Source organism: Paroedura picta, chromosome 4, assembly GCF_049243985.1.
Source record: "Paroedura picta isolate Pp20150507F chromosome 4, Ppicta_v3.0, whole genome shotgun sequence".
Lineage (NCBI taxonomy): Eukaryota > Metazoa > Chordata > Lepidosauria > Squamata > Gekkonidae > Paroedura > Paroedura picta.
This window is the reverse complement of record NC_135372.1, coordinates 76,068,851-76,093,925: the sequence shown is the minus strand read 5'-3', so window position 1 is coordinate 76,093,925 and position 25,075 is coordinate 76,068,851. Positions and strand designations below refer to the sequence as shown.

Below are 25,075 nucleotides of genomic sequence, written 5' to 3'. Positions count from 1 at the left end.
TCATGATACCATAGTAATGTACAGCAGACAGACAGCTTGTATTTCAGAATATAAATGAAAACTGGAGTGGAGAGTTAAAGAGAGTTGAAATTTTAAATATTGGCTGTTCTGCCTCCCCTACAAAACTGTCTGACATAATGAATGCTTTGTCTCTTACTATGTCTTTGGAACACCTGTTTTGCTGTGAGGAACAAAATGTTTTGGCTTCCAATAGCATATGTTACATTATCTTAATTTACAACAGGCTTGAGTGACTAAGAATGGAGGTACAGTGTAAAAAAGAGAGGATTGAATACTGAGATGTTAAATTTGGAAAGCAAAAATGATGGCAGAGTGACTGTGTGAGCCAATGCAGTGGGGACTTTCCCTGTGCAAAAAATCTGCTCACTACATGTATGGACAGTACTGTGTCAGAGTTGCTATGTGCAGAAAATCCCAGCAGTTATTTTGAGATCTGTTGTGCATGCTAGTGGAAGAAGGCACCGCAGTGTTGTGCGTGGCAGTTCTTGACTTGATACACAAGTCAAGAACTTTTGTGAGTAGATCACGCCTTGTGAGCAGTTATTAGCACAGGTGAGGCATGCTGCATTTACACTAATTCTGAATTATAATTCTGAATGAATCCTTTGATGGAAAATGGTTTGATTTTGAATTGAATATCAATATATATAACCCAGGTAGCATATTTATGGCTTTCATCTCCATATCTCCATATATGTCCATAATGTTACATTACTGCTAGAGTGGTGGATTAAAATTCACTCTTTTAATTATGTCACCATGTGAGATAGTGTTTTGGTGAAAGTATGCAGAGCTACTTTAAACAAAATGATATTACAGGGCAATGTGTGAGCAGCATGAAACTTTTTCAGTAGCACTATATTAAAATCTGCCCAATTGCTGTTTCATTCAATAGCACCATTTTTATAAGCTCAAGGCTACAGGTGTGTGTTGCAATGTAATTCCTTCTTATGAAATGAGACCTCCTAAGTAGAAAAAGTACCTGATTGCTTGTGTGGTCAAATTTTAACCCCTGCAAAGAAACATGATGCTTGCTATTTGGTCTTTTTTCTAAACAACTTACGTTGCTACACTGATTAATTTGATGGCTTTTTGCATGGAGTGAATGCCTTGTGAAAGCAGGAAAAATATATCGTAATAGTCTGGCAATACATTATTCTGTTTCAGTTACTAATTTTAATTTGAGAAAACTATATTTCTTACTTGAAGGATGGAAGGCTCAGAACTGGTGATCACATCTTGGAAATTGGAGGCACTAATGTACAAGGAATGAGTAGTGAGCAGGTTGCTCAAGTGCTGAGGAACTGTGGGAACTATGTTAGGATGGTTGTTGCAAGAGATCCAGTGTGTGAAATAACAGTGACACCACCAACCCCTTTAGCTCAGCCTGTTGGAATGTTGACCCCTTTTCAGGACAAATGTTTTGGCACAGTGAGTATTATAATACTATAATTATTTATATTGTTAATTACATTCTAAGCAGATGGCAGCTATAAGTTCCATGTATATTTCATGATTATACAACTTTTGGTACCTCAAATTACAATAAAACATCCAATCCCAAAGATATCTGATCGTTCTTATAATCACTGAAGTCTACTACAGAGAGTCATATTCTTTTTAGCCTTCTCTGTACCAAGTCAAAAGAGTCTTCATTTTGTACATCTGATAATTACTATTCTAAGCCTGGCTACCTCATCTTTGTGACTGCAGATGGGTGGAGTGGATGCAGTCAATTTAATCCCACAGTTTTTTCAGTCTCTGTGGGGAAATATCTAATCCGATTATTGTACTTCCCTGTGGAAATTATTAAAATAAATAAATCTTAAGTACTATTACCAGTGCCCTACCCAGAACTGTGTTATCTCAAAAGCAACCCAAATTACAATATTTTACAGTGGGTTTTTTTTAAATATCTGATGACTTTATAGTCTAAGTTAATACTTGCTGATAAAATCTTGCTTCAACAAATGTAATTGTGGCCATATTCAAATGTATGTGTGAAAAAAGCTTTTCTCAGTTTGGAGTAATTAAAACTAACAAACACTATCCAAAGTATGCAGGAGGTCTTGAAATGTAAGCAAAGCTGTGCTTGTACTCCATCTGTTGCCACTGTGCTGTTGCAGTTTAGGTATGGAATTTTCAGAGGCCTCTTTTTTCTTTTTGCTCTCCAGTTACAGTTAAAATTTTGTGCTAGAAGAAATATATATTTGTGTATTTATTCCATGTATGTATAAGGTAGCTAGTGCCTATAATGTATTGTTCCTTCTGATTTACCACATTACCTCATCCTTTTAGCTTGAGCAGTTTCTACTTTCAGTTAGGTCTGAGTCTTGCAGTTTTCCACATCAAGAGGACATGTGGCATGATCTTTTACCCAAAGCCTTCACAATGAAGAACTGCAGAAGTGTTTCACATTCCAAACTGTGCAAAAAGGAAGCACTAGGTTCTAAGAGAAGCAGTGAATGCCCATGAAGTGTGTTGGGAAAGGAGCCCATTTTGCTCTGTAGTTCACTTGATGAGAAATCTTAATTTGCTATTAGTAGAAAGGAAGTTTCTGGGAGTACTTTCCAGAAACATATCATTAATGTTTGATATTGAGCATAAAAGTATATATTGTGTGGTTTATTTCATAGGAAAATGAAATTCAGGAGGTTCAGCTAGTGAAAAAGGATGGGCAAAGCTTGGGTATAACTGTTGTTGGCTATACAGGAGTTTCTGACAAAGGTAAGTTTAAAGCACTAAAGGAGGCCATGATACTAATATAGCATTTCTAATGGAGAGACAGAGAACTAAATTGAAACGAAACACCATTCTTCCCACTAACATTAATGGCTGGTTCAGATAGTTTTCTTCAAAACAAGATAAACGTCCTCTTAGGTCTTTTATCTATCTGTGATGAAAGCATTGTGATAGAAATTTGAAACCATGGAGAGAGACAGGTTTCCTCCTGCATAGAAAAAGGACATTTGGGGGAAGGCGTTAAATTGTGAAATACTTTATCAAGCAAAACATATTATTGTGTTAGTACCATACAATACATCATTTATAATTTAGCTTGAGTATACATTTGTATGATTTGGCATACTTTATGATGATGACATTAGCCATTCAGTTGAGTCTGACTCTTGGCAATCCTATGGCACAACTGCAGCCATGATTTCTGATGTTGTACTACTTCATTTAGTTGTGTAATGTTCTGACTGGTATCCATTTTGATGATATCTAACTACTGCACTGTTTGTCCACCTGCTTTCCTTTTTCCACTGACCAGTCCTAACATAATAGCTTTCTCCAATTAGTTGGATTGCATCATATGGGCAAAATGATCTCTATTGCCTGGAAAGCAGGTGTAATACTGGGAAATCTCCAGGCCCTTCCTGCAGGTGAACACCTGGCTGAATAGTCAAATTGCTTTTTATGTTCAGCTTCCTGACAGTTGCACTTTATTAATCAAATATAGGTTAAAACTGAAGTCTGTAATTACTTCAATTTAATGTAAGAAAATATGAAATTGTACATAGAACAGAGCTGCAGCTATACTTCACTCATGTCATTTTGTTCCTATGTAAAAACTGTTATAGGTTTGAATCAAAATGTAGTATATGGTTAATAACACTAATGTAGAAAGAGAATAGCTAGCTATTCCCTTGTTAAATCAGCCTTTTAACCTTGTTAGTCACTGAAATTCCCACAATACCCTGGTATTTCATGTTCATTCTAAGTGAGGTCTAAATTACCCAAATGTAATTTTAATTAAATTCACTAGTTAAATTAGAAATAATAGGTGTAATTGTTGTGCAGTAGTTGGGGAAATTTGGGAGGATTTTAAATGCAAAAATGGCAGTGCTTCTTTTTGTTTCCCTGATGACCTCCTGGCCTAGAAACATTGAACCCACAGTATAGTACAGAATGGTCTCACGTTTGACATCTGACAGCCACAGTGATCCATGCAATGGTCACCTCCAGAGTAGACTATTGAAACTCCCTCTACACAGGACTGTATCTGATCTGGAAGCTTCAGCTGGTCCAAAATGCAGCAGCCTGACTCCTCACTGGAACTGGGTGGAAAGAGCATATTTGAGCAGAGCTCTTTCAGCAGCTCAAAGCTGAGGACCAAATCAGGTTTCAAGATATTGCTACTTACCTTTAAAGCCCTAAACAGTCTGGGACCTTCAGATTGCTTTCTCCCCTGCGCCTCTCAAAGGAACCTATGCTCCAGCATGCCACATCTATTAAAGGTTCCAGGCCCCTGAGAAGTGAATTTGGCCTCAACCAAAGCCGAGGCCTTTTTGTTCCTGGCTCCTGCCTGGTGGAACTCTCTTCCAAAAAAGATGAGGGCCCTTCCTGAGCAACAGTATTCTTTATCAGGTTAAATAAAGGGTTCTTTGTTTTTTCCCACAAACCATTTCTGAAAAGGCTACCCCTTTGGACTCATTGCAAAGTGAACATCTCCTAAATGTATTCTGTTAATTAATAGTCTTTCCTTTGTTTGTTTTTCCTTCAAGTGGAATCTTCTGGTATTTTTGTCAAAAATATAGTGCCTGGCAGTGCTGCAGAACACAGTGGTCAAATAAAAGTCCATGACAAAATTATCGCTGTAAGTACATCTTCCTTGGAACCTATTATGTTTTGCATTGCAAAATGTTACTGGCAATGGAGGTTATTTTAGGTTGCCCTTCCCACACAGGTGCCTGGCAGCTTTCATACCATCATTAGATCCCTCCAGCCCAACAGGTTTCCAGAGTAATGGGAAAGCTGCATGTAACGTGTCCAGTCCATGCTTTGTTCACATGTAGCTTCCACTTGAATAAGATGACAGTCAGAGAAAAGCTGTTCCCTTATGCTGTATGGCAAGGACACTTGGGGAAATTGACTATAAATTCACATTTATGCAAAGTCTTGGAACATTTATTAGAATTCTTGAACTCTTTTGTTAGTATCCCATCAACACATGAGGACATCATCCCTCCCACCCACTGCAGAGCTGATAGTAGATTTATGGTTGGTTAATCCCAATTTACTTTTCTTGACTGAGACCTTCTTTTGCTTAAGTGGTGATGTTTAGTAGTGTTCATAACAGTGCCCAACAGCAAATCTGTTGATATGTTTTTGTGTATGTTATTGCATCTTAATAAGCCACACACATTGGCATTCTCATGTTTGTATTATGGATTACTATGTGAAAAATTGACTAGTTATCCATTTATGCTAGGTTGATGGGGTTAACATTCAGAATTATACTAACCAAGAAGTTGTGGATGCATTGCATAATACAGGACCAGGTGTACACCTTACATTGCTTCGAAAGAAACAGTGTTCTGCTGATTTCCTTTCAGAAAGAGATTTAAACAGAGGTAAATAATTTCCCCCTTTTTATTAACCATGGCAAATATTCTGAATTGATTTTGCTGAACATGTGACTTCTTTTCTTTTGATTTGTTTCCTTTGCTAAATGTTCCATGGAAGCAGTCTCACAAAAACACTTTTGCATTCCAGTTTAGATACTCCTGTACAGCAGGAGTCGTCAGTCTTTTGAGCTCATGAGCACCTTTAGAAGTCTGACATAGGGTGGTCAGTACAACTACAAAATGGCTTCTGCAGGAGGTAGAGCCAACCACACAGACGAAGCCCAAATTCAGGGGAGAAGAAGGTCAATTTTAAAAATACACTGGGTGAAAAGGAGTGAAAGGAAATAACTCTGGCAGCAGTTGTGACTGAAACAGTGTTGTCTGACTCTACAGTTAGTAGCTCTCTCTGGCCCCATCCACATTGAGGACCCCTGCTGAAGAGCCAGTTAATTTGGTTTATTTTCAGTATTTATGCAGATGTTTGCAGTATGTACTGTTTTATGACCTGGAGTGGTTGAAACTTACAAAATTCCTTCCCTATTCATAGAAAAAAATTGGTAAATCATAAACATGCATCAGACTTACCATATGCTTCTTAGAGCTCAAGAGTATGCTACCATCCATAATCTGGCAATTTACTGCATATTTTTATCAGTTCAGATGTGATCTGGTTACCTATTAGTTTCTGAGGGCCCTGAGTGTTTCTGGTGTAATACAGTCTCATTTAATATGACTGTATACAAAATAATAATAGTTTGTCTTTAGATCTCTAAAGGTCTTTTTAGATTCCCATTAAGATCTTTAGGTGTGCCCCTGTTCTGTTTATCTTTGGTTCTCTTCTGGTTCATTGTTACCAGAGTATGGCATTCACTGTGATAATATGTCTCCTCTTTAGTATTCTCATCCAGGTCCTTCCTTTAAAAAAAAGATTTTTTAAAAATTATATGTCTGCCATGCTTTGGTATAACAAAGGACAGGGGAATTTATGATTTGCTGTCATGCTGTTTTACTTGGGACTGCTTGTTTTTTTAATGATAATATTGTAATTAGTGACGTGCTATCATCTTTAATTACCTTTGGTTCCTTAAGGGGGAAATGAGGCTAAAACATAAAAATATTTTTAAAAATAATTCTTACAGTTCTATTTTCATTAATTACTAACACTTCAGAATGATTATCCTTTCTTTTAAGTAATTTTTAGAGCAGTGGAACAATGATAGTCACTCAACAAAATGTTGTTAAAGGTGTGTGTGGGGGGAGTAATCTGAAGATGCAATGCATAAGGTTATATGTCATACCATAAAAATCAGATTCACTCTAGAGGGGAAAAGTGTGATCAGGTCTAAAATGAAGCAAGTTTATTTGAGAGGATTGGTATTGTGTGCTGTCAACACAATTTTTAGTGAATAATTGACCAGACACTTTTGGAAACTTACAGTACAGTCAAATGTGCCAGCTATCTTCCTGTCTGGAGTCGTGGAAACTGAAACTAATTTAGATAGTGAAAGTGAGGAAGCACAAGAGCAAAAGGATAGTTCCAAAAATGAAAATCAGCAGAAAATACATACAGCAGGTAAGTCCAACCCCATTTGAAAAGAGAAATGTTAATCATGATTTTGTTACACTGTGCTACAGAAAATTTGCTGTAAGTACAATTCTAATAGTGTGCCTTTGATAACAGTAGGGGGAAAATGAAAAGTAGAAAAATTCACCTCCATTCACACTGTCATCGGTTTGGATCTAATCCAGCAAGGTGATTCTGAGCATGTTTTTTCTGAGGAAGACAGGGATTTTTTAAATGTAAAAGAAAAAAAACTGATTGACTTCATGGTTCCTATGAAAACATAATTGATTAACTAGTCTTTTAGAATGTTTATTAAATCTATCCTACAGAGCCAATTATTTTAATTAATAGTTTATTAATTACAGAAACTGAACCACCGAGGAAACTATAAAGTAAAATAATTAATGTATCCTGGTCTTGCCTGTTTCTTGTGCCATGCTATAGCTTTGAATTCCAGATATGCAGTTTTAACTTATGGCAAACTGTTTGTTTGTTTAGTTTTGCTGATGTGACTTACAACTGGATGACCTTCCAGAACTTTCAGACTTGCATTCCTAGGATATGGTTTTGCTATCTTTAAATATATAAAGAGATGCCTTGTACTATGTCAAACCATTGACCTGTCTGAATACAGAAGTCAAAGTCTGTCTTTCAGCCATGCCATCAACAATTGTTTATGTAACCTGAAGATTCTAGTTTAAACTTTCCATATTTTATGTGTGAAAATAATGTACATCATCATGGAACATAAGGCTTGATTTTAATTAATATTAAGGACAAAGTTTTAGTTCTTTGAGTAAGACTGAAAGCAGCCTGCATCTATAGTAAATTTGAAGCAGATATGCATTCAGTACACTAATTCTCCTGATCTTTCCATACTGATGCTTTTGCCTGACTCTGCAAAGAAGATATGTTGGAAAAACTCAGCAGAGCAATGTAACGCAGTAGAAATAATGCAGCACAGAAATGTATTTAGCTTCTGAGAAAAGTTTATTAGGGAAAAGTGTTGCATTGAATAAAAAAATAATAATCCAACTCCATCTTGCTTCTTCTTCACACACATAAAGAGAGGAGTGTGATCTCTGCCAGCTGATACAAGAAGTCAATGTGATGACAAAATTAGTGGACTGTTTAGAGACCCAGTTTGGTGTAGTGGTTAGTAGCGCGTCTTCTAATCTGGCAATTAATCTGATTCCCCACTCCTCCATATGCAGCCAGCGGGGGTGACCTTGGGCTTGCCACAGCACTGATAAAGCTGTTCTGACCGAGCAGTAATATCAGGGCTCTCTCATCCCTACCCTACCTCACAGGGTGTCTGTTGTGGGGAGAGGAAAGGGAAGGCAATTGTAAACCACTTTGAGACTCCTTCGGGTAGAGAAAAAACAGCATATAAGAACCAACTCTTCTTCTTGTACAAATGCAGTTCTGAAGCTGTATAATTAGATTTTTTGACAGAAATGACAAGCCTGCTTAAAGAAACAGCTTGGGAATTTGGAAACTGATGTATCCTCCGATTGTGTCCATGTCATTCTAAGTCTCCTCATAGCCAAAACTAAGAGTGCTTTTTAGAAGCAGAAATAATCAACGATGTTGGCATTTAACTGGCTGTCTTATTCCTTACCTGCTGAACATCTGTTTCTGAGAACCAATAAGGAAATATCTAAAATTAAGTTATCTGCAACTACAGTATTTTCTGTTAAGCAATGCTATTTCTGCTTGAGTTGGCAATAGAGTATTACTTTTTTGCAAGGTATACCTTTCACTTTTGATGAGATACGTTGATACCAAGCTGCATCTGTAGCCTTTTGCTTTGTTAGATATTTTAACCTGCAATCGAAGTAACATTTGGTATTGTGCCATGCTATATGCTGCAGTTGACAAATGGCAATTAATATCAGTACTCGCCATACCAGGACATTCGTAGGCTAATAGAATTATCTTAAAACTAGCATAAAATTCTACATTCAAATACGTCATTTGATAGGATTCAGTTTTATTACAGAAATGGTGAAAACCATTTAGGATACAAAGATTTAAGAGTGTTTCACCCTGGTAAATATACTCATTTACTTTTTCTTGCTTGAGAGCTAAAAGCAGTCATTTCATTTCAAACATGGTTTGATACTAAAATGCTGTCTATAAAAATTCACCCTAGAACAGAATTTAATAGCCAAATTAAATTCCAAAAATAGTTCTTATATTGGAAATGCTGACAGGCACTTAATTATAATAGCACTAAAGTAAAACACCACTAATTTAATGCCCTGTCTAAACTCTGGAAACACCTTTCAAAGTTAATGTAAAAAGTGTGTTTTATTGGATGTGTTGTTTCTCTTTTAGGTCAAATTGTGCTAAACTGTCATTAAAATTCTTGTTTCCTGCAGAGGTTTTAAGCAGTGAAACCAGCTAGCAAGCATATTTTGGTGCAATCAATGAAAAATATTTGAGGAATACGGTGTATGCATGGGGCACTTAACTATATCCTAGAAATCTAGAGGAGCCCAAGTATCAGTGTTAACTGGAGGCTAAAATGATGTTTTTAGTAACAAGACATGACCACCAGACAGGCAGACATCACCATAGCCTCAATAAATACAGAGCTATATAGTCATCATTTTCAAATACACATTTAATTCATTTTCTTGTTTCAGCTTGCGCACAGGTATGCACGTATCATCACACAAAAATAAAATAAATGGTCAATTCCTTTTAAATCAGTACATCAAGAATGCACAATTTTGCCATGACAGAGTTCTCTTCCTGCTCACACAGGATAGTTGGCAAATCAGAGAACGACTGTAGTCTGATCTGTAATCCTGTATAATAATTTTTTAGCCTCTGGTTGTATTTAGTGTAAGGTGACCAGATATCTGGCCCTGCAAGGTGGCAGGCGGGCTCCCTCTCGCCCCCCTCCCCTCCCTTAGAAGGGCGGCAGCGGGGTAGCGGTGACAATGACGGTGGTGAGCCCTCCCTCTTTTCCCCCCTCCTCCCTCCCTGACTGGCCTTAGGGTGGCAGCGGTGGGCCGGGTCAAGGCCTGGTCCTGGAGGAGGTAGGGAGGCCTGAAGGAAAAGATGGTGGCAGAGCTGGCCGGGAAGCCCCATCCCAGAGCCTGGGTGCCTGTGCAGGGGCCTCCTGGTGCCGGGCTGTCTAATGGGCTGCCTGCCACGCGGGCAAAAAAAATTAAAATTTTTAAAAAATTTAAATAAAAAATAAAATAAACGAAGGCCATGGGACAATTTGGAAAATGCCGCGGGACACAGGGCAAACGCCCCAAATGCGGGACTGCCCCACCAAAGGCGGGAAGGATGGTCAGCTTAATTTAGTGTGGAGAAACATTCAAGCATGCCAATGCCCATACATCCATTCTGCAGTAGTACAGATTTGGAAAGACTTTGCTGAATTATCTATTTTAGTATGGACTGAGAGACGGAGCACAGAATCGTGCAAAATTCCAACACTCACATTTCTAGTTCTTGTTTATTTCTAAAATGTTTATTTGAAGCCTTTGCTTTGATGTACTTCTTTCAATGATTTGAAATGCATCCAGTGATCACATGCACTAGGTTATTCCAAAACAACCCACACATCATCAAGGATGTAGAAAATAAAGGTCCATAAGGAATTGCGGGGGGAGGGGGGATTTGTAAAACCCACTACTCAACATCTCCCTCTCCAGGATACTTTGAGCCATGTCAGAGTTTTGTGCAGACTGATTTTCCTCCACATCTCAGTTTCCGTGATATTCAGCCACTCTCAGATTGTTTTTTTTTTCTTTTAGTCTTTTGTTTCTTTAAGCTTCATATGAAATCTGTTGTTGCAGTATGAAGATTAAAGGAGTTGATCTACGAAGATTTTGTGTCTCCCCCGCGTAGGAACTATCTATGGTATATACTCTTCAGTTAGGTGCACCCATAAATTGGAATGAAACAGATCGTTTTATTTTTATTATTTTATTAAATTGATTAATTTAATAAAACTTAATATGTTTTCTCAAAAGTTTCCAGGAAAGAAAAGATAAAGTTTTCTCCAAAGAACTGGCTTTAATAAAAATGAATCCAGTTAAAGATTTATGATATAACTGAGGAAAATAAATAATTATCTTTGTTTTGCGGTTCTCTTCTGGAGTTGTTTTGTTCAATTTGAAAAATATAATTCTTCAGCTGCAGTCTGTAGTTATATAATCCATTATGCCTCTACAGCTCTTCCAGTTCTTTACCACCTCCTGTTTCATGTGTAGGTCAGGCCTTGTGTTCAACACTCCTGTAGTCCATCTTTTCTGAATTATGGCTTGGATCCACATTAAAGCTTCTGCATGCATAAAGATTCCTGCTCATAGAACATGATTTTCTCACCTTCCTCTGGCAGTTCTAAATTCTCCCTGACATCCTGTTCTTGCAGGGAAGACTGCAACAGGAGAGGGGAAGCACCCCATGGGTGCAAATCCTCGCTCCTGTGACAGTCCATATCAGGCTGCTTGGGGGGGGGGGGAGGCTGCTATTTTTTATTTTGATTAATTAGCCCTTTTTCTTCATGGGAGTCTTCTGAGTGTACAGAAGCTCTTGCATTGCCTAAGGATACACTGGTTTCTCTGGTTTTTAATTTTTTAATTAATAAAACATAGAGTGAAACAAAGTCTTGGGGGAAAGCAGCAAAAATGAAAAACAAAATAAAAGACGAAATAATAACATTAAAAGTTCAGCTTTCTGCAAGAACATTATGCCATAATTGTTTTCCAGTTTCTCCTCTATCTTCTAGTAAAGACATCCTGGTTCCTCTGTGACTGTTCCTGCATTAGAAGGCATACCTTGTCTTTTAGCCTTGTTTTGGATTTCTTTTAGCCTTGTTTTGGATGCTGCAAGTTAACTCTAGTGTTTCCACGTTTAGGCTTTCCTCCCCTTATTTCTCAGGCTTAAATTCGCAACATGCTTTCCACACTGAGTTCGACAGAGGCAGCCTTCTCCCTTTAAAAAATGTTTTTCCCCAAAATGGTGCTTGCTTGCAGCTTTCTTTTTGTTGCACCACTTAATCCTACCGTTCTGCACCTTTGATCCCTCCCCCCTTCCTCCCAAAGTGTCCTGAATGTAATTTTATTCAACATTATAACACTGCTGTACAAGACTGCTTTGATTGTTATAAACATTGTTGTAACCAGATCACCCCCCTTTTTTAGAAAAAGTTGAATTTTTTTTTAATGAAGGGAAGGAAGATGGCGACGAGGAATTGGATGTTCCCAAACAACTCAAAATGGTGGGTGTGGGGTAAAATCGGATTGCACAGATTTCTGCATTGGGCAGCCCCAAATTAGACCCCATTAGACCCTGCATTAAAGGATGAAATCTGGTTTTCTGAGGATTCTTTTACTGCAGGGCAAGGGGGCAATAGGGACTATGCCTGAAGAAGCACATTTTAGTGTTTCACTAAAAAGAACACAAATAACACAAAAATGAGCATCTGAAAAATAATGCTATTGTGGAAATGGTTTTTGTTTGTGGTCAGAAGAGGGGCCAGCTGATTTAATTTGCAATCTGGATTTTCAGATAGATAGAGAATTGGTTAGAGAACCGCACTCAAAGAGTTGTTGTCAATGGTGTTTCATCAGATTGGAGGGAGGTGTGTAGCAGGGTATCTCCGGGCTCGGTGCTCATCGGCCCGGTACTTTTTAACATATTTATTAATGATCTAGATGAGGGGGTGGAGGGAGTACTCATCAAGTTTGCAGATGACACCAAATTGGGAGGACTGGCAAATACTCCAGAAGATAGAGACAGAGTTCAACAAGATCTGAACACAATGGAAAACTGGGCAAATGAGAACAAGATGCAATTTAATAAAGATAAGTGTAAAGTTCTGCATCTGGGTCAGAAAAATGAAAAGTGTGCCTACTGGATGGGGGATACGCTTCTAGGTAACACTGTGTGGGGGTACTTGGGGTAATTGTGGACTGTAAGCTAAACATGAGCAGGCAGTGTGATGCAGTGGTAAAAAAGGCGAATGCCATTTTGGGCTGTATCAACAGGGGCATCACATCAAAATCACAAGATGTCATAGTCCCATTGTATACGGCACTGGGCAGACCACACCTGGAGTACTGTGTGCAGTTCTGGAGGCCTCACTTCAAGAAGGATGTAGATAAAATTGAAAGGGTACAGAGGAGAGTGACGAGGGACCAAGCCCTATGAAGATAGGTTGAGGGACTTGGGAATGTTCAGCTTGGAGAAAGGACATGATAGCACTCTTTAAGTATTTGAAAGGTTGTCACTTGGAGGAGGGCAGGATGCTGTTCCTGTTGGCTGCAGAGGAAAGGATGTGCAGTAATGGGTTTAAACTACAAGTACAGCAATATAGCTAGATATCAGAAAAAGAAATTTCACAGTCAGAGTAGTTTAGTAGTGGAATAGGATGCCTAAGGAGGTGGTGAGCTCCCCCTCACTGGCAGTTTTCAAGCAAAGGTTGGATGCTTTAGGATGGTTAGGGCTGATCCTGCGTTGAGCAGGGGGTTGGACTAGATGGCCTGTATGGCCCCTTCCAACTCTATGATTCTATTATTCTAATGTCTGATATAGTGATAGGACAGCAGCTTCAACCTTTTAGGAGGTTATGTTGTGACACAATTTGATTTCTCACTTGCTAGTGTAAAATTGTCTATACTTAAAGATGCAATGAATTTTATTTTTAAATGCTCAAGATGGGATCTGTAGCTTTTCTGTTAAACTGACTTACAAGGATACCTTTTTGTCTTTTGAAAGGCTTTGAGCAATTCTGTTTCTTGCAGTTGTCTTTGAATAACATGGATTACATTTTTTGTATAACATGTAACAAAAGAATACAACTGCACTGAAAATATTCTGGTAACCGCCATGTGCATTTGGATTTTGACAACATTCACTACTGCTAATGAAATGTTCTGTAAGTTGTCCAGAGTTGTAACAAAATCGGCTATAAAACCAAATGGCTTGCGATAAACTTATCCTCCAGTTGCTGTCACTGTTATTTAATTTTTTTTCCCTTGCTTGTTGGGGCCTTGGACTTCTACAAGTTAAATATTACTTATGTGAGAATCTTTTTATATGTGTGCTGAGCTTCTGGCTGAGGTCAAATACAGGGCAGCCAGTTATTTTATGCTGTCTAGCCTTGTCAAATTGTCTTGCATGACTGTAATACTGCTTTGGTTGCATAAGTAAGAAAGTTGAAAATATATAAATGTCAAGATAGGCAAGTTCCCACAGAAGACTGGGTTAGAACTGGGGCTTATATTAAAGTTCATATTACTGACTGGCTTAATTAAACCAGACAAAACCTTCATACTTGCCAAATGTATAAACAAGTCTGTAGCTGAATTGTAGTGATGTAGCTGATAACAGCTCTGTTCTGTTGGATGTTTCCATCTAGAAAATGTTGGTGCTAGTGGGAGACCTTTTATAAATGGCCATTGATGATAAAGTCCATTGAGTTTTCTAGCCATGTCTGAGTTATTTACATTAATAAAATAATATAATGTAATGATGTAGTGTTTGTGTCTTATCAGCTTTCACGCACATTCCTAAACAGAATAAATCTCACATTAGCATGAATTTGTGTTGTTCTTCTGCAAAAAAATCTGTTTTTATTTTGTGTTTTGGTGCTTTCATGTTATTATTGTTGTGCTTTACTGATGTAAATTGAACTATTCTTTGAAATATTCTGTTATATTTCATTTAGGTGAAAACTCGGAATCACCAGAACACAAATTGAAATCTAAGTGGCAAAAAGTTCTGGGACCTGACTTTGGAGTTATGGTTTGTTGACCACATATTTCTAGTGCATACTCTTCTTTAATAACATGAATGTTGTATTGTATATAATTTAGAGATTACTTTATTGTTCTTTAAAATAATACATTAATATATAGAGTACACTAGATGCAGAGATTACAATGTGATGAGCAGGATCTTAGCACTACCATTTAGACCAGTGGTCCCCAACCCGCGGGCCGCGGCCCGGTGCCGGACTGCGAAGGCCTTGGCGGCGGGCCGCTGCTCCCTCTCCCCGCCCCCCCGCAGTAAAAAAAACTTCCCAGGCCGCAAGCTTACGGCCCGGGAAGCTTCTTACTGCGGGAAGGGGGGAGAGGGAATCAGGGCCGTGCCCGCGCATTGCGCATGTGCAGCCGAAATCGCGCATGTGCTGCACTTTCGTGCATGTGGGCATGCGTGAAAGTGCCGCACATGCACGATTTCGGCCGCGCACGGCACATGTGCGCATGCACAGCCTGGCCGCGCATGCGCAAAGCGCGGCCGCGCATGCGCAAAGCGCGGCCGCGCATGCATGGCATGCGCGAGCGGGCTGTTGCCCTGTCGGTCCCCAGCCTCAAAAAGGTTGGGGACCACTACATAGAATTGTAAATCCTAGGGGGGGGTGTAGCTGTATTGGTCTGAAGCAATAGAACAAAGTTTTGAGTCCAGTGGCACCTTAAGACCAACACAGTTTAATTCTGGGTATAAGTGAGAACTGAGTGACTTATCATGTGTAGTGAGTTCTTATCTTAGATGTGCCACTGGATTCCAATTTAGTTCTCACATCTGTTGTTAACTATTCCGTTATCTGTATGCTATTTGCTGTTATTCACAGATGGTACCAACTGTATTATTCCAATCTTAGCTATACTCTAATTGACTCTAATTAGCCCACCCTGGCAACTAACACCCCTCCTGTATGTATCATTTGAGGGCATCTGTTTCAGTGTATCAAAGAAAGTGTGCTTCTACCCATGCTAAGTCTCTCAGTTCCCAAAATTGAACTTTGTTGGTCTTGGAGGTGCACCTGAACCCAACTTAGTTCTCACATCTGTTTGTTAACTCCTGTTTTTTGTATGCTAATTTGCTGCCATTAACAATTGATTTCAGCTATATTGATCACCTAGTTACTTATGTGCCTTGACTCTAACTAGCTCTTCTTGCCCCTTCACCACCCCCTATATGTAAGATTTGAAGGAAACTGTTTTGTGCATGCACACAAAAGCTTATACCCATAATTAAACTGTTGATCCTAAAAGGGCCGCTGGTTTCAAACGTCATTACATAGAACTGTATTTATGTAACATTGATTTTGCAGAGGAGTGCACCTTTATAATAGAATAGGATTATAATCCCCTGCAATGACTACTGTAGGTATTTTCTGCTTTTATGGCATTTTAATCCACCTTCTGCAGTGTTTTAGATCAGTGGTCCCCAACCTGCGGTCCGCGGCCCGGTGCCGGGCTGTGAAGGCCAGGGCGCCGGGCCGCGGTTCCCTCTCCCCACCCCCCCCCGCAGTAAAAAACTTCCCCGGGCCGCAGGCTTGCGGCCCGGGAAGTTTCTTACTGCAGGAGGCGGGGGAGAGGGAATCAGGGCCGAGCCGCGCATCGCGCATGCACATATGCACGATGCGCGGCCAAAATCGCGCATGCGTGGCACTTTTGCGCATGCACGCTGCGCGGGCGGGGCAGTTGCCCCGCCGGTCCCCAGCCAGAAAAAGGTTGGGGGCCACCTTTTTAGATAGTTTATTGTATTTTCTAATTTTGTGATCCTATTAATATTGTATTGTTTGTCTCAGTGAGAAGAATGGGCTTTGAAGTAAATAAATAATTTAAAAAAAAACTAATTACAACTTGCATATAATATAATGATTTAAATGGGAAATGTAGCCATGGTTGGTGAGTTGGCATTGTTGGAATATGCAAGATCTTTAGTATGCATGATTCAGTAGCATATGAAGAAAAACCTACAGGGATATTGGAGGAGATGTGTATTTAACATAACTACATTAGGAACTTCCTGGTATTTTTTCAAATAATCTCCTGTATCTTGATTGGCTCAGGTGGAGACTTCCTGCTCCTTTGAGCATACTCTTTCCCTGTTTGACTTCAGATGAAGAACCGTTAAATAGGTAGACTGCTAGGACCTTTTGTACCCTCTTTATACATTTTTAATAATAATCATAGAATCATTGAGTTGGAAGGGTCCACACAGGCCATCTAGTCCAACCTCCTGATTAATGCAGGATCAGCCTAAAGCATCCAGGAAAAGTCTCTGTTCAGTTGCTGCTTGAAGACTGCCAGTGAGAGCGGGGGGGGGGGGGTCTTCCTTAGACAGTCGATTCCACTGCTGAACTACTCTGACTGTGAATATTTTCCCCCTGATATCTAGCCAATATCATTCTACATGTAGTTTAAAGCCATTACTGTGGGTCCTATCCTCTACTGCCAACAGGAACTTTCCCTGCCCTCCTATAAGTTGACAACCTTTCAAATACTTAAAGATAGTAATCCTATCCCCTCTTTTCTGAATAAAAGCATTCTTTAAGCAGTTGGTACTTTACCCCTTTGCATATTTAAACTCTGCCTATAGGTATGATCTTATGGAAGCCGGTTGGGTGAACAATTATGTCATCATTGATATTTGTCTATAAAATCCATTGCTTCCTATAAGTATCAGTCTTAAAATGAAAGCACAGTTTAAGCAAGACTTAGCTGTAACCTATTTTGATACAAAATATCCAGATATTGACTAAAATGAACTGGTGAGTGAATCCACTTCTGCCAAACACACTGGGACACCCTTCTGGTGTAGGTCCACAAAAGCTAACAAAGTAGTAAAGAAGAAAAGAAAATGACTGGAACAATGCACACCTTAGCAAACTGCACTACAAGTCACCACACAGATCATTGATATGGGGGTGTCTTCCATGCTAATTTAAATTTTACCAATGAAACAGTTAATTTGAAGCCAGTCTTACTCTGAATCTCTATGAGTCTGAACCTTTGAATTTCCTCTAGTGCAAGCATTTTTCTTCTGATGGAAGAAGCATGTTCTGCAGTAGGAACTCAAACTCAAATAATATCTACATTATTCCAGCAATATCAAAATGTGCTTTTGGGAGATAGCACGATTTATGCCATTAACCCCCATACTAAAAAGGGTACTGTTAGTTTATCAGTGTTAAATCTGTTGAACACATAGCATTTACTTTATTGTAATAAATATGTCTCTTTAATGAGTACACATGGGAGTCTTCCTGTTTGATGTTCAGGTTTCCACAGTGGACATGCCAATTGCAGATGATACTGAGCTACAGAAATATTCAAAGGTATCAAATCTTATTAATTTCTCATTTCTTGGTACATATTACCAATTTTCTTGGATATGGGTGTGAACAAACCAACTTGAATGTGAACATTTCTGTAATTTTAATGTAGCGCCATTTGTGGTTATTCTTGATCCTTCAATTTTTTTTTGTCAAATGGGAAGTAATGACAAATTAGGAATGAATTCTTCCAACAACTGATGATGTTGTCCTTAATTTCCCCCAAATAGTTGATCCTGAATTAAAAAATATTAGTTATTCTGCTGATTCCCTTCATAAAACACTGTGATGATGATGTGGCATGAGCAATGCTGATGGTATACCTAAGTTAAAACAGCCTGAGGTGCTTTAATTTTGAACAATCCTTCAGCTTTATTGTGCCCTGAAAGCCTGCACAGACCCTGGCCTATGTTATAATTCTATAGTTGCATGCAGTATGTGTATGTTTTGGATGGGGACAGTCCAGCTCTTTTTGTTATATGTATTTCCATTTGCTGCAGGAACCTACCTATCCACTCTGGTCATTTTTGGTGGCCCTTCTTTGGGTGTTCTCACATCTGAGTCTAGACAGGGGCAACCTGAGAAAGAGCCTTCTCAGTTATAGTGCCAAAGCTTTGGAACTCCTTTCCCAGGGAGATTTATCTGTCAGTCGTTGTCTTCTGCCATTGGGACCGTTTATGCACTGGGAACTTCACTGCCCCCACCCCCTATCAGGAGCACAAATAGGGAGTGGATGAGGTGCACCAGGCCAAATGATCCTCCATGTAGATGCAGGAAGAGGTGTGGCAACCTGCCATGATTAGAACTCCAGCCTGCAGCCCGGCATGAAACCTCCAGTGCATAAATGGTCTGGGTGAAGACTTTGTTTTAATTCAGTGTATCCCATCAACTATTATTGGCCCTCCTCCCTAGTGGTGGGGTTATGCGTGTTCGTGTATTTTTATGCCTTATTAGATTAGATAATTTAAATAATTTATATCCACAATGTTGTTTTAACATCTCACTGTTTCAGTGATGAAATGTTTTAATGCTTTGTTGTCTGCAACCTTGGGTAAAAAGGCAATGTTTTAAATAAATAAATATAAATCTTTGCAGCCCAAAGAATGATCCCTGAATTTTTATCACACACTTATGTGTACAGCACTAAACTAGCTGTCCATTACAAATCTGTAGACATCTGTAGAGATCTTCTTTTATTTGTAGCTAAGAGTTGTGGCCTTCAATTTTGAGATGTAAGTAAACTTGAAATCCTCTGGCTCTCCTGCCCTTATGAAACTAAAAGCTAGTTTTCCTTTGACTGAATGGTATATCCCTTTAACCCTTGGGTTATGAGTTTGGAAATGCTGCAAAGATAACTTTCATCCTGAGTTTTGACTTTATATACCACCACCACCAAGTCCTTTCTGATTATTTTAGACATTTACTAGTAAGACATCTTGAGGTTTTTCTGGTTGCTTTGTGCTGTATGATATATTTTAAATCAGCAAACGCTGACAGGGGCTCATGGGAATTGTAGTCCATGGACATCTGGAGGACCACAGGTTGACTACCCCTGTTTTAAATAATCCCATATTTAAGCTTCCGTCATAGGTATAATAGGATCAAATTTAAATTACTGTAATATATATTCTTCATGAATCTCTCTGAAATTTCAAGTGTTCCAAAATCCTGCAACAATGCTGATGAAAAGGAAATACAGTAGTAAACATATTAATGTCTGCACTTTAAGAACCTCCCATTTGTTCAGGGGATAAATTCAGAGTATTCGTTTTCATCTATAAAAATTGAGATTGCAGTCCAGTTGACTCAATTTGAAATAAGGTAAGCATTAGTTAAGGTCTCAAACTTAGCATTTGAATATTTAATTATTATATTTATTAAAATATAGCTGCTGCCTATTCACACATTGAGGCTGGGAGTTGAACTTGATACATATGAAGGACATCATTACATATCATCAATTGCTACAGATGGCCCAATTGCTAAGCTTGGTGTACTGCAGTTGGAGGATGAACTTTTAGAGGTATGGTATCCAGATAATATGTTGGTCTTTCTTTTATAGAATTCCAGCATTTTATTATTGCCTGTATTTTGAGGTGCATTAGAATATCTTTAGTCTTATTTAATACAACTATAGTTGGGATTGAGAATAGCTAAAGAAGTAGGATTGGTGAAAACAGGTTGGTTCTCCATGTTGACATTGTTTTGCAACTGGAACTACTATAGCAGATGTAATCAGCTTAGTGTCATTGTGTAATGTATCATTATTTCATAAATGCATGATGCTCACAACAAATTTATTTTTTTAGTTTAGTATAGGAAAAGGTGAGTATAAACCGCCAGGTTTTTGGTTGAGGCCGGGGTCAGCGAATGAGTGCCAACATTCCCCCCCCCCAGACTTAGCATCTCCTCCCCACCCTCCCTGCCGCTCTGATAGCAGGGGTGGGAATAATAAGTTCCGCCATGTTGGGATTGTTTTAAAGTCTTTTAATGGGTATTTTAATGGGGATAGGACTCCTGTGACCCGCCACGAGCCTACGGGGAGTGGAGGGATATAAATCCAAATAATAATAATAATAATAATAATAATAATAATAATAATAATAATAATAATAATAAAGGATGAAAAGAATGTTCCCATAAAAGAGCATTAAGATCAACGGATCAGAACTTGCTCAAGGTTCCCACCCTGAAATAAATAAGACTAGCTTCAACCAGGACCAGGACCTTTTTGGTGGAACTGTCCCTGGTGAGATCAGGGCCCTCCAGGACCTTCAACAGTTCTGGATGCCCTGTAAGATGGAGCTGTTCCTCCAGGTTGAGGCCAGGAATTAACATTGAAGAAATGCTGTCATTTGTGTCTGAGAACCTCACCTACAAAATACTGACTTGGCTAATATAAACTAACCCTCTCAGGAAGGTTTTTAAGGAGTCAGTTTTCAAAATAACCTAGTTTAAACATTTTATTTTGTTGGTACCCACCCTGAGCTAACCTGGAAGGGTGGACTATAAAAATTAAGTATTCTTATTATTTTTTCATTATTTATCCTAGTTTACAGTCATTTTCAGAACTTGTAACCTCCTGCTTTATTTATCATGATGATGATTGATGATCTTCTTTGCAGCCCCACATGGAAACTACATGTGAGCAGGCCTGCCATCAAAGGTTTTACAGCTAAAAGCTGCCAGGGGGTACTAGGCATTCAAGCTGCTCCTGCACAGCAGTCCTACAACCCTCTGTCCCTCTTTTGCTGCTCAAGGAATAGGTTGTTATTCTTAAGTCTCCTATCTTAATCTGGTGAGGAAATTTTCTCCATGTGATCTATTCTATTATGGCTCAAAACCACTTTTTAAAAAGTGTTCCCAGTGCAAAGCAAAAATAACCCAAATGGATGAGCATGAACTATGTATCTCCAGAAATGGAAGATCTATCATTGGCTTCTCCTATAGAGGATCTCTGTATGTATGGAGAGCAGACTATTTGCATGGCTGCTTGGAGGTTGAAGCACACACCTAAAGATAATATCTTGAGATGCTCGTACTCTGTTTCTTCTGGAATCCTAACATTTCCAATACTGGAAGTCTTAGAGGATTGTCCATAAGACCCAGATGAACATTTTTAGTGTAGCTTACATCTCCTTTCATACAGAACGCTTTTTCCACATGGTTGGCTCACCCATACTTGACAGGTCTTGGAAGTTAAGCAGGGTCAGCCCTGGTTAATAATTGGATGGGAGACAATGAAGGAAATCCAGTGTTGTTACACAGGCAGGCAATGGCAAACTACCTCTGTTCGTCCCTTGCCTTGAAAACCTTATGAGGTTGCTATTAGTCCACTGGTGCTTGACTGCACTTTCCACCATTATTCCCACTGCAAAAAGAAGATGGTCTTTCCTCAGGTGGCCATAGTCCATTTGCTAGGAAATCATAGTGCATGTACTTAGCACTGTTTGCATACAATTTTGTGCTGGATTAAACACATGTTACTTAGTGTGCTGTAAATATGACACTAGGATGTAATAACTATAAAGTTACAATCAGTCTTGAAAGCCATGTTTGTGCCCCCTCATGTTTTCAACATAACTCATGAAACTTGGTTAAATACAAGTAATTACAACGAAGGAAGAACTAGTATTGGGTGTAAAGTTTGTTTGTTTGCCATAATGTCAGAGATGACCTGTGGTGACCTCATAGGGTTTTCAAGGCAAGAAATGTTGGGAGGTGGTTTGTCATTACCTGTCTCAACATTATGACCATGAGTTTCCTTGGTGAGATCACAAATGTCAATAAGGCAGACAGCAGCAAATATAGGAGCTGAGCAATGGAAGCAGGTTGCTGTACTACTTTTAACCAGGCTATCACCATTTTGAAATCAGGATTATAGATATAGTTTAAGACTATATAGAAATTAACAGGTAAGGTATATTTTAATACATGCTGTGTGAGATATTGTCTTATCAGGAAGATGTTTTGTGGCAGTACCATATCTCTCTTAAGAATGTCACTGCATGTGTACGCTGCCCTTTCTTTGCACAGGTAAATGGCGTTCAGCTATATGGAAAATCCCGCCGAGAAGCAGTTTCTTTTCTTAGGGAAGTACCACCTCCATTTACTTTGGTTTCCTGCCGACGCCTGTTTGACGATGGCACAGAGTCCTTTGTGGATGAGCCTGCAGTCGTTACTACTTGCTCACCAGACTCTAAGGTAATGTCATTAAAAATACTAAAATCTTTATCTTGCAGGAAGAGAAAAGTAATGTGACAACCCTCAGTAAATTATAACCAGGATCCAAAGTAAGGATTTTTCAAACTTTTGAGCAGTCAGCCCTCTTCCAACATCCCGCAGACTCAGGGAAGCCTCCATAGAAGCACTTCTGATGTGAAGGCATTGGTACTGGAAGGGGAAACAAACAAGCCACATCTGTGCAGAATCACTTTTGCACAAGTGCAGAATTTTTAAATGGGCTTGTCTCTTAAGACAAAATGACAAGTTTTGTTTTGAAAGTAAGAAATGTTCCCTTTAAAGCCGGGCAACCTGAAATTTTGGTTCTTTTATGCTGGGTTTTAGGAAGCGTTCTGTATTTTGGACTTCAGTACAAACAGAACTTTAAATGTGTATTTTCTCTGAGAGATATTTTATGTTTGTGACTTCACTACTTTTACTGTAATTGGAAACTTCTGGTAGCTTATCTAGGCAGGTAGTTAGAAACATCATTGTACTAATGATACAAGGTATGTAAATCAATGGGCTGACATGCTGACGGTGTACATCCCATTCATCATTCTTCAGTTTAATAAGGGAGCAAGTGCTTTGAATTATACCCAGTCTCAGCTTCCCCATTAGCTGATTGCTTCCATCTTGTGAACAAAGGATTTGATGCACACAGGAAGATTATAGGTTTAGCTATTAAAATTTTTAAAGGCCTCAGATTTTGGTCTTTAGTGTTTCCATAATAAAGTAAATATTTGCTCCTGGGATTCCTTGTTTCATGATGAAGTATCCCCTTGATAGATTGTCTTTCTGCTAGGGAACTGGAACCCAAGCAAAATTCATACTAACTGAAGCTAGGGTGCAAAGATATACATATGTGAATGGTCACAGTATTTTTTAATGAAGATTTATATTGACAGCGAAATGTACACAGTTCGTTGTCTCATAATATAGAATGTTATCTCTGAATGCATATTGTAATGAATGGTACTAGTTGCTCCCCTCCTTAGCTTCAAAACTGATTGAGAAAAAACTACCAGAACTCTAAAGAGTTCAGACTATTTATTAGGTTATGCCAGCCTTTTTCATCCTTTTGACCATGGAGCCCTTGAAATATTTTTCAGGCTTTGGGGATCCCTGGAACTGGGTCAGAAGTGATGTCAGCTGGCACATTGGAGAAGTACTAAGGGGGAGGGGGAAGAGAAGAGAGGCAGTTTGAGGCAGGAGTAGGCATCCAACCTTTACTCCCTTTCCCAGGTGCAGTAAAGATGTGAGAATGCCACCCTCAGGTCAATGAAAGTGGCCAGTTCTCTGCTGTCACAGCAGTGCTGAAAATAGCTTGTGGTCAACTTCATTAAGGCAGGATAGAGCAGCCTTTCTCAACTTTTCTACCATTGAGAAAACCCTGAAACATTCCTCAGGCTTCAGAAATGATGTGATCATACAGAATATGGTTAAGAAGCATAGCTGTGTACATGCCCACCTTGGGCTCCTCCCCGTCCTACCCCCTTGGGGCACATCATTGGCCACTGTGAAGAGGGGGTATCAACAATATATGGTCACAGCACCCAATAAATGCTTAACAAATTAAAAAATATATATTAGAAATGAATTAACCCCACCCATTCGGGAAACCCTTTCAAAGCCTTCAAGAAACCCCAGGATTTAACAAACCCCTGGTTGAGAAAGCCTGATATCGGGAAAAGGCTGGGGAGCCCTGGTGGGGATTCTATAGGTTGTACTCAAGAAGCAAGGGCTATTTGGTGGACTTAAAATACGATTCTTATAGATCTACCTGGTTTAAGACTGCTGAGCAGGGCTTCCTGTGTTAATGAGCAGCCACACATATGCACAGTTTAGAGGAAACTCTGGGCAGATGGTTGCTCCTGTTTAGGCAAGATTAAGAGGAAGAGTTGGTTCTTATATGCTGCTTTTCTCTACCCAAAGGAGTCTCAAAGCAACTTATAGTTGCCTTCCCTTTCCTCTCCCCACAACAGACACTCTGTGAGGTAGGTGAGGCTGAGAGAGCCCTGATATCACTGCCCGGTCAGAACAGCTTTATCAGCACTGTGGTGAGCCCAAGGTCACCCAGCTGGCTGCATGTGGGGGAATGCGGAATTGAAACCGGCTAAAGTTTTTACTGTATATTAACCTTCGGAGATAATATATTTCACCATTTTGTCAGCGTGATATGATTTATATCTCTATGAGATGAGATAGTTACAGCTTTACTTGCCAATAAGAATTTTAAAAATGCAAAAAAAAGCAGTTGCAGAAATGTTTACTTTTTGTGCATATTGAGTAATAAATGATTACTAATACTTCACTGTT

General features: G+C 39.1%; 1 protein-coding gene across 8 annotated transcripts in view; it reads left to right on the top strand.

Annotated features, from left to right (window-relative positions):
• PATJ (PATJ crumbs cell polarity complex component) overlaps positions 1–25,075 on the top strand; it is a 209,433-nt gene that overhangs the window by 16,806 nt on the left and 167,552 nt on the right. For all 8 annotated transcript variants that reach the window (XM_077333525.1, XM_077333520.1, XM_077333524.1 and 5 more), the window contains exons 8-16: positions 1,231–1,452; positions 2,658–2,748; positions 4,530–4,621; positions 5,237–5,378; positions 6,811–6,945; positions 14,636–14,712; positions 17,981–18,037; positions 19,923–20,057; positions 22,571–22,738. In XM_077333525.1, coding sequence (XP_077189640.1) covers positions 1,231–1,452; positions 2,658–2,748; positions 4,530–4,621; positions 5,237–5,378; positions 6,811–6,945; positions 14,636–14,712; positions 17,981–18,037; positions 19,923–20,057; positions 22,571–22,738 — 1,119 coding nt within the window. The remainder of the gene's footprint in view (positions 1–1,230; positions 1,453–2,657; positions 2,749–4,529; positions 4,622–5,236; positions 5,379–6,810; positions 6,946–14,635; positions 14,713–17,980; positions 18,038–19,922; positions 20,058–22,570; positions 22,739–25,075) is intronic.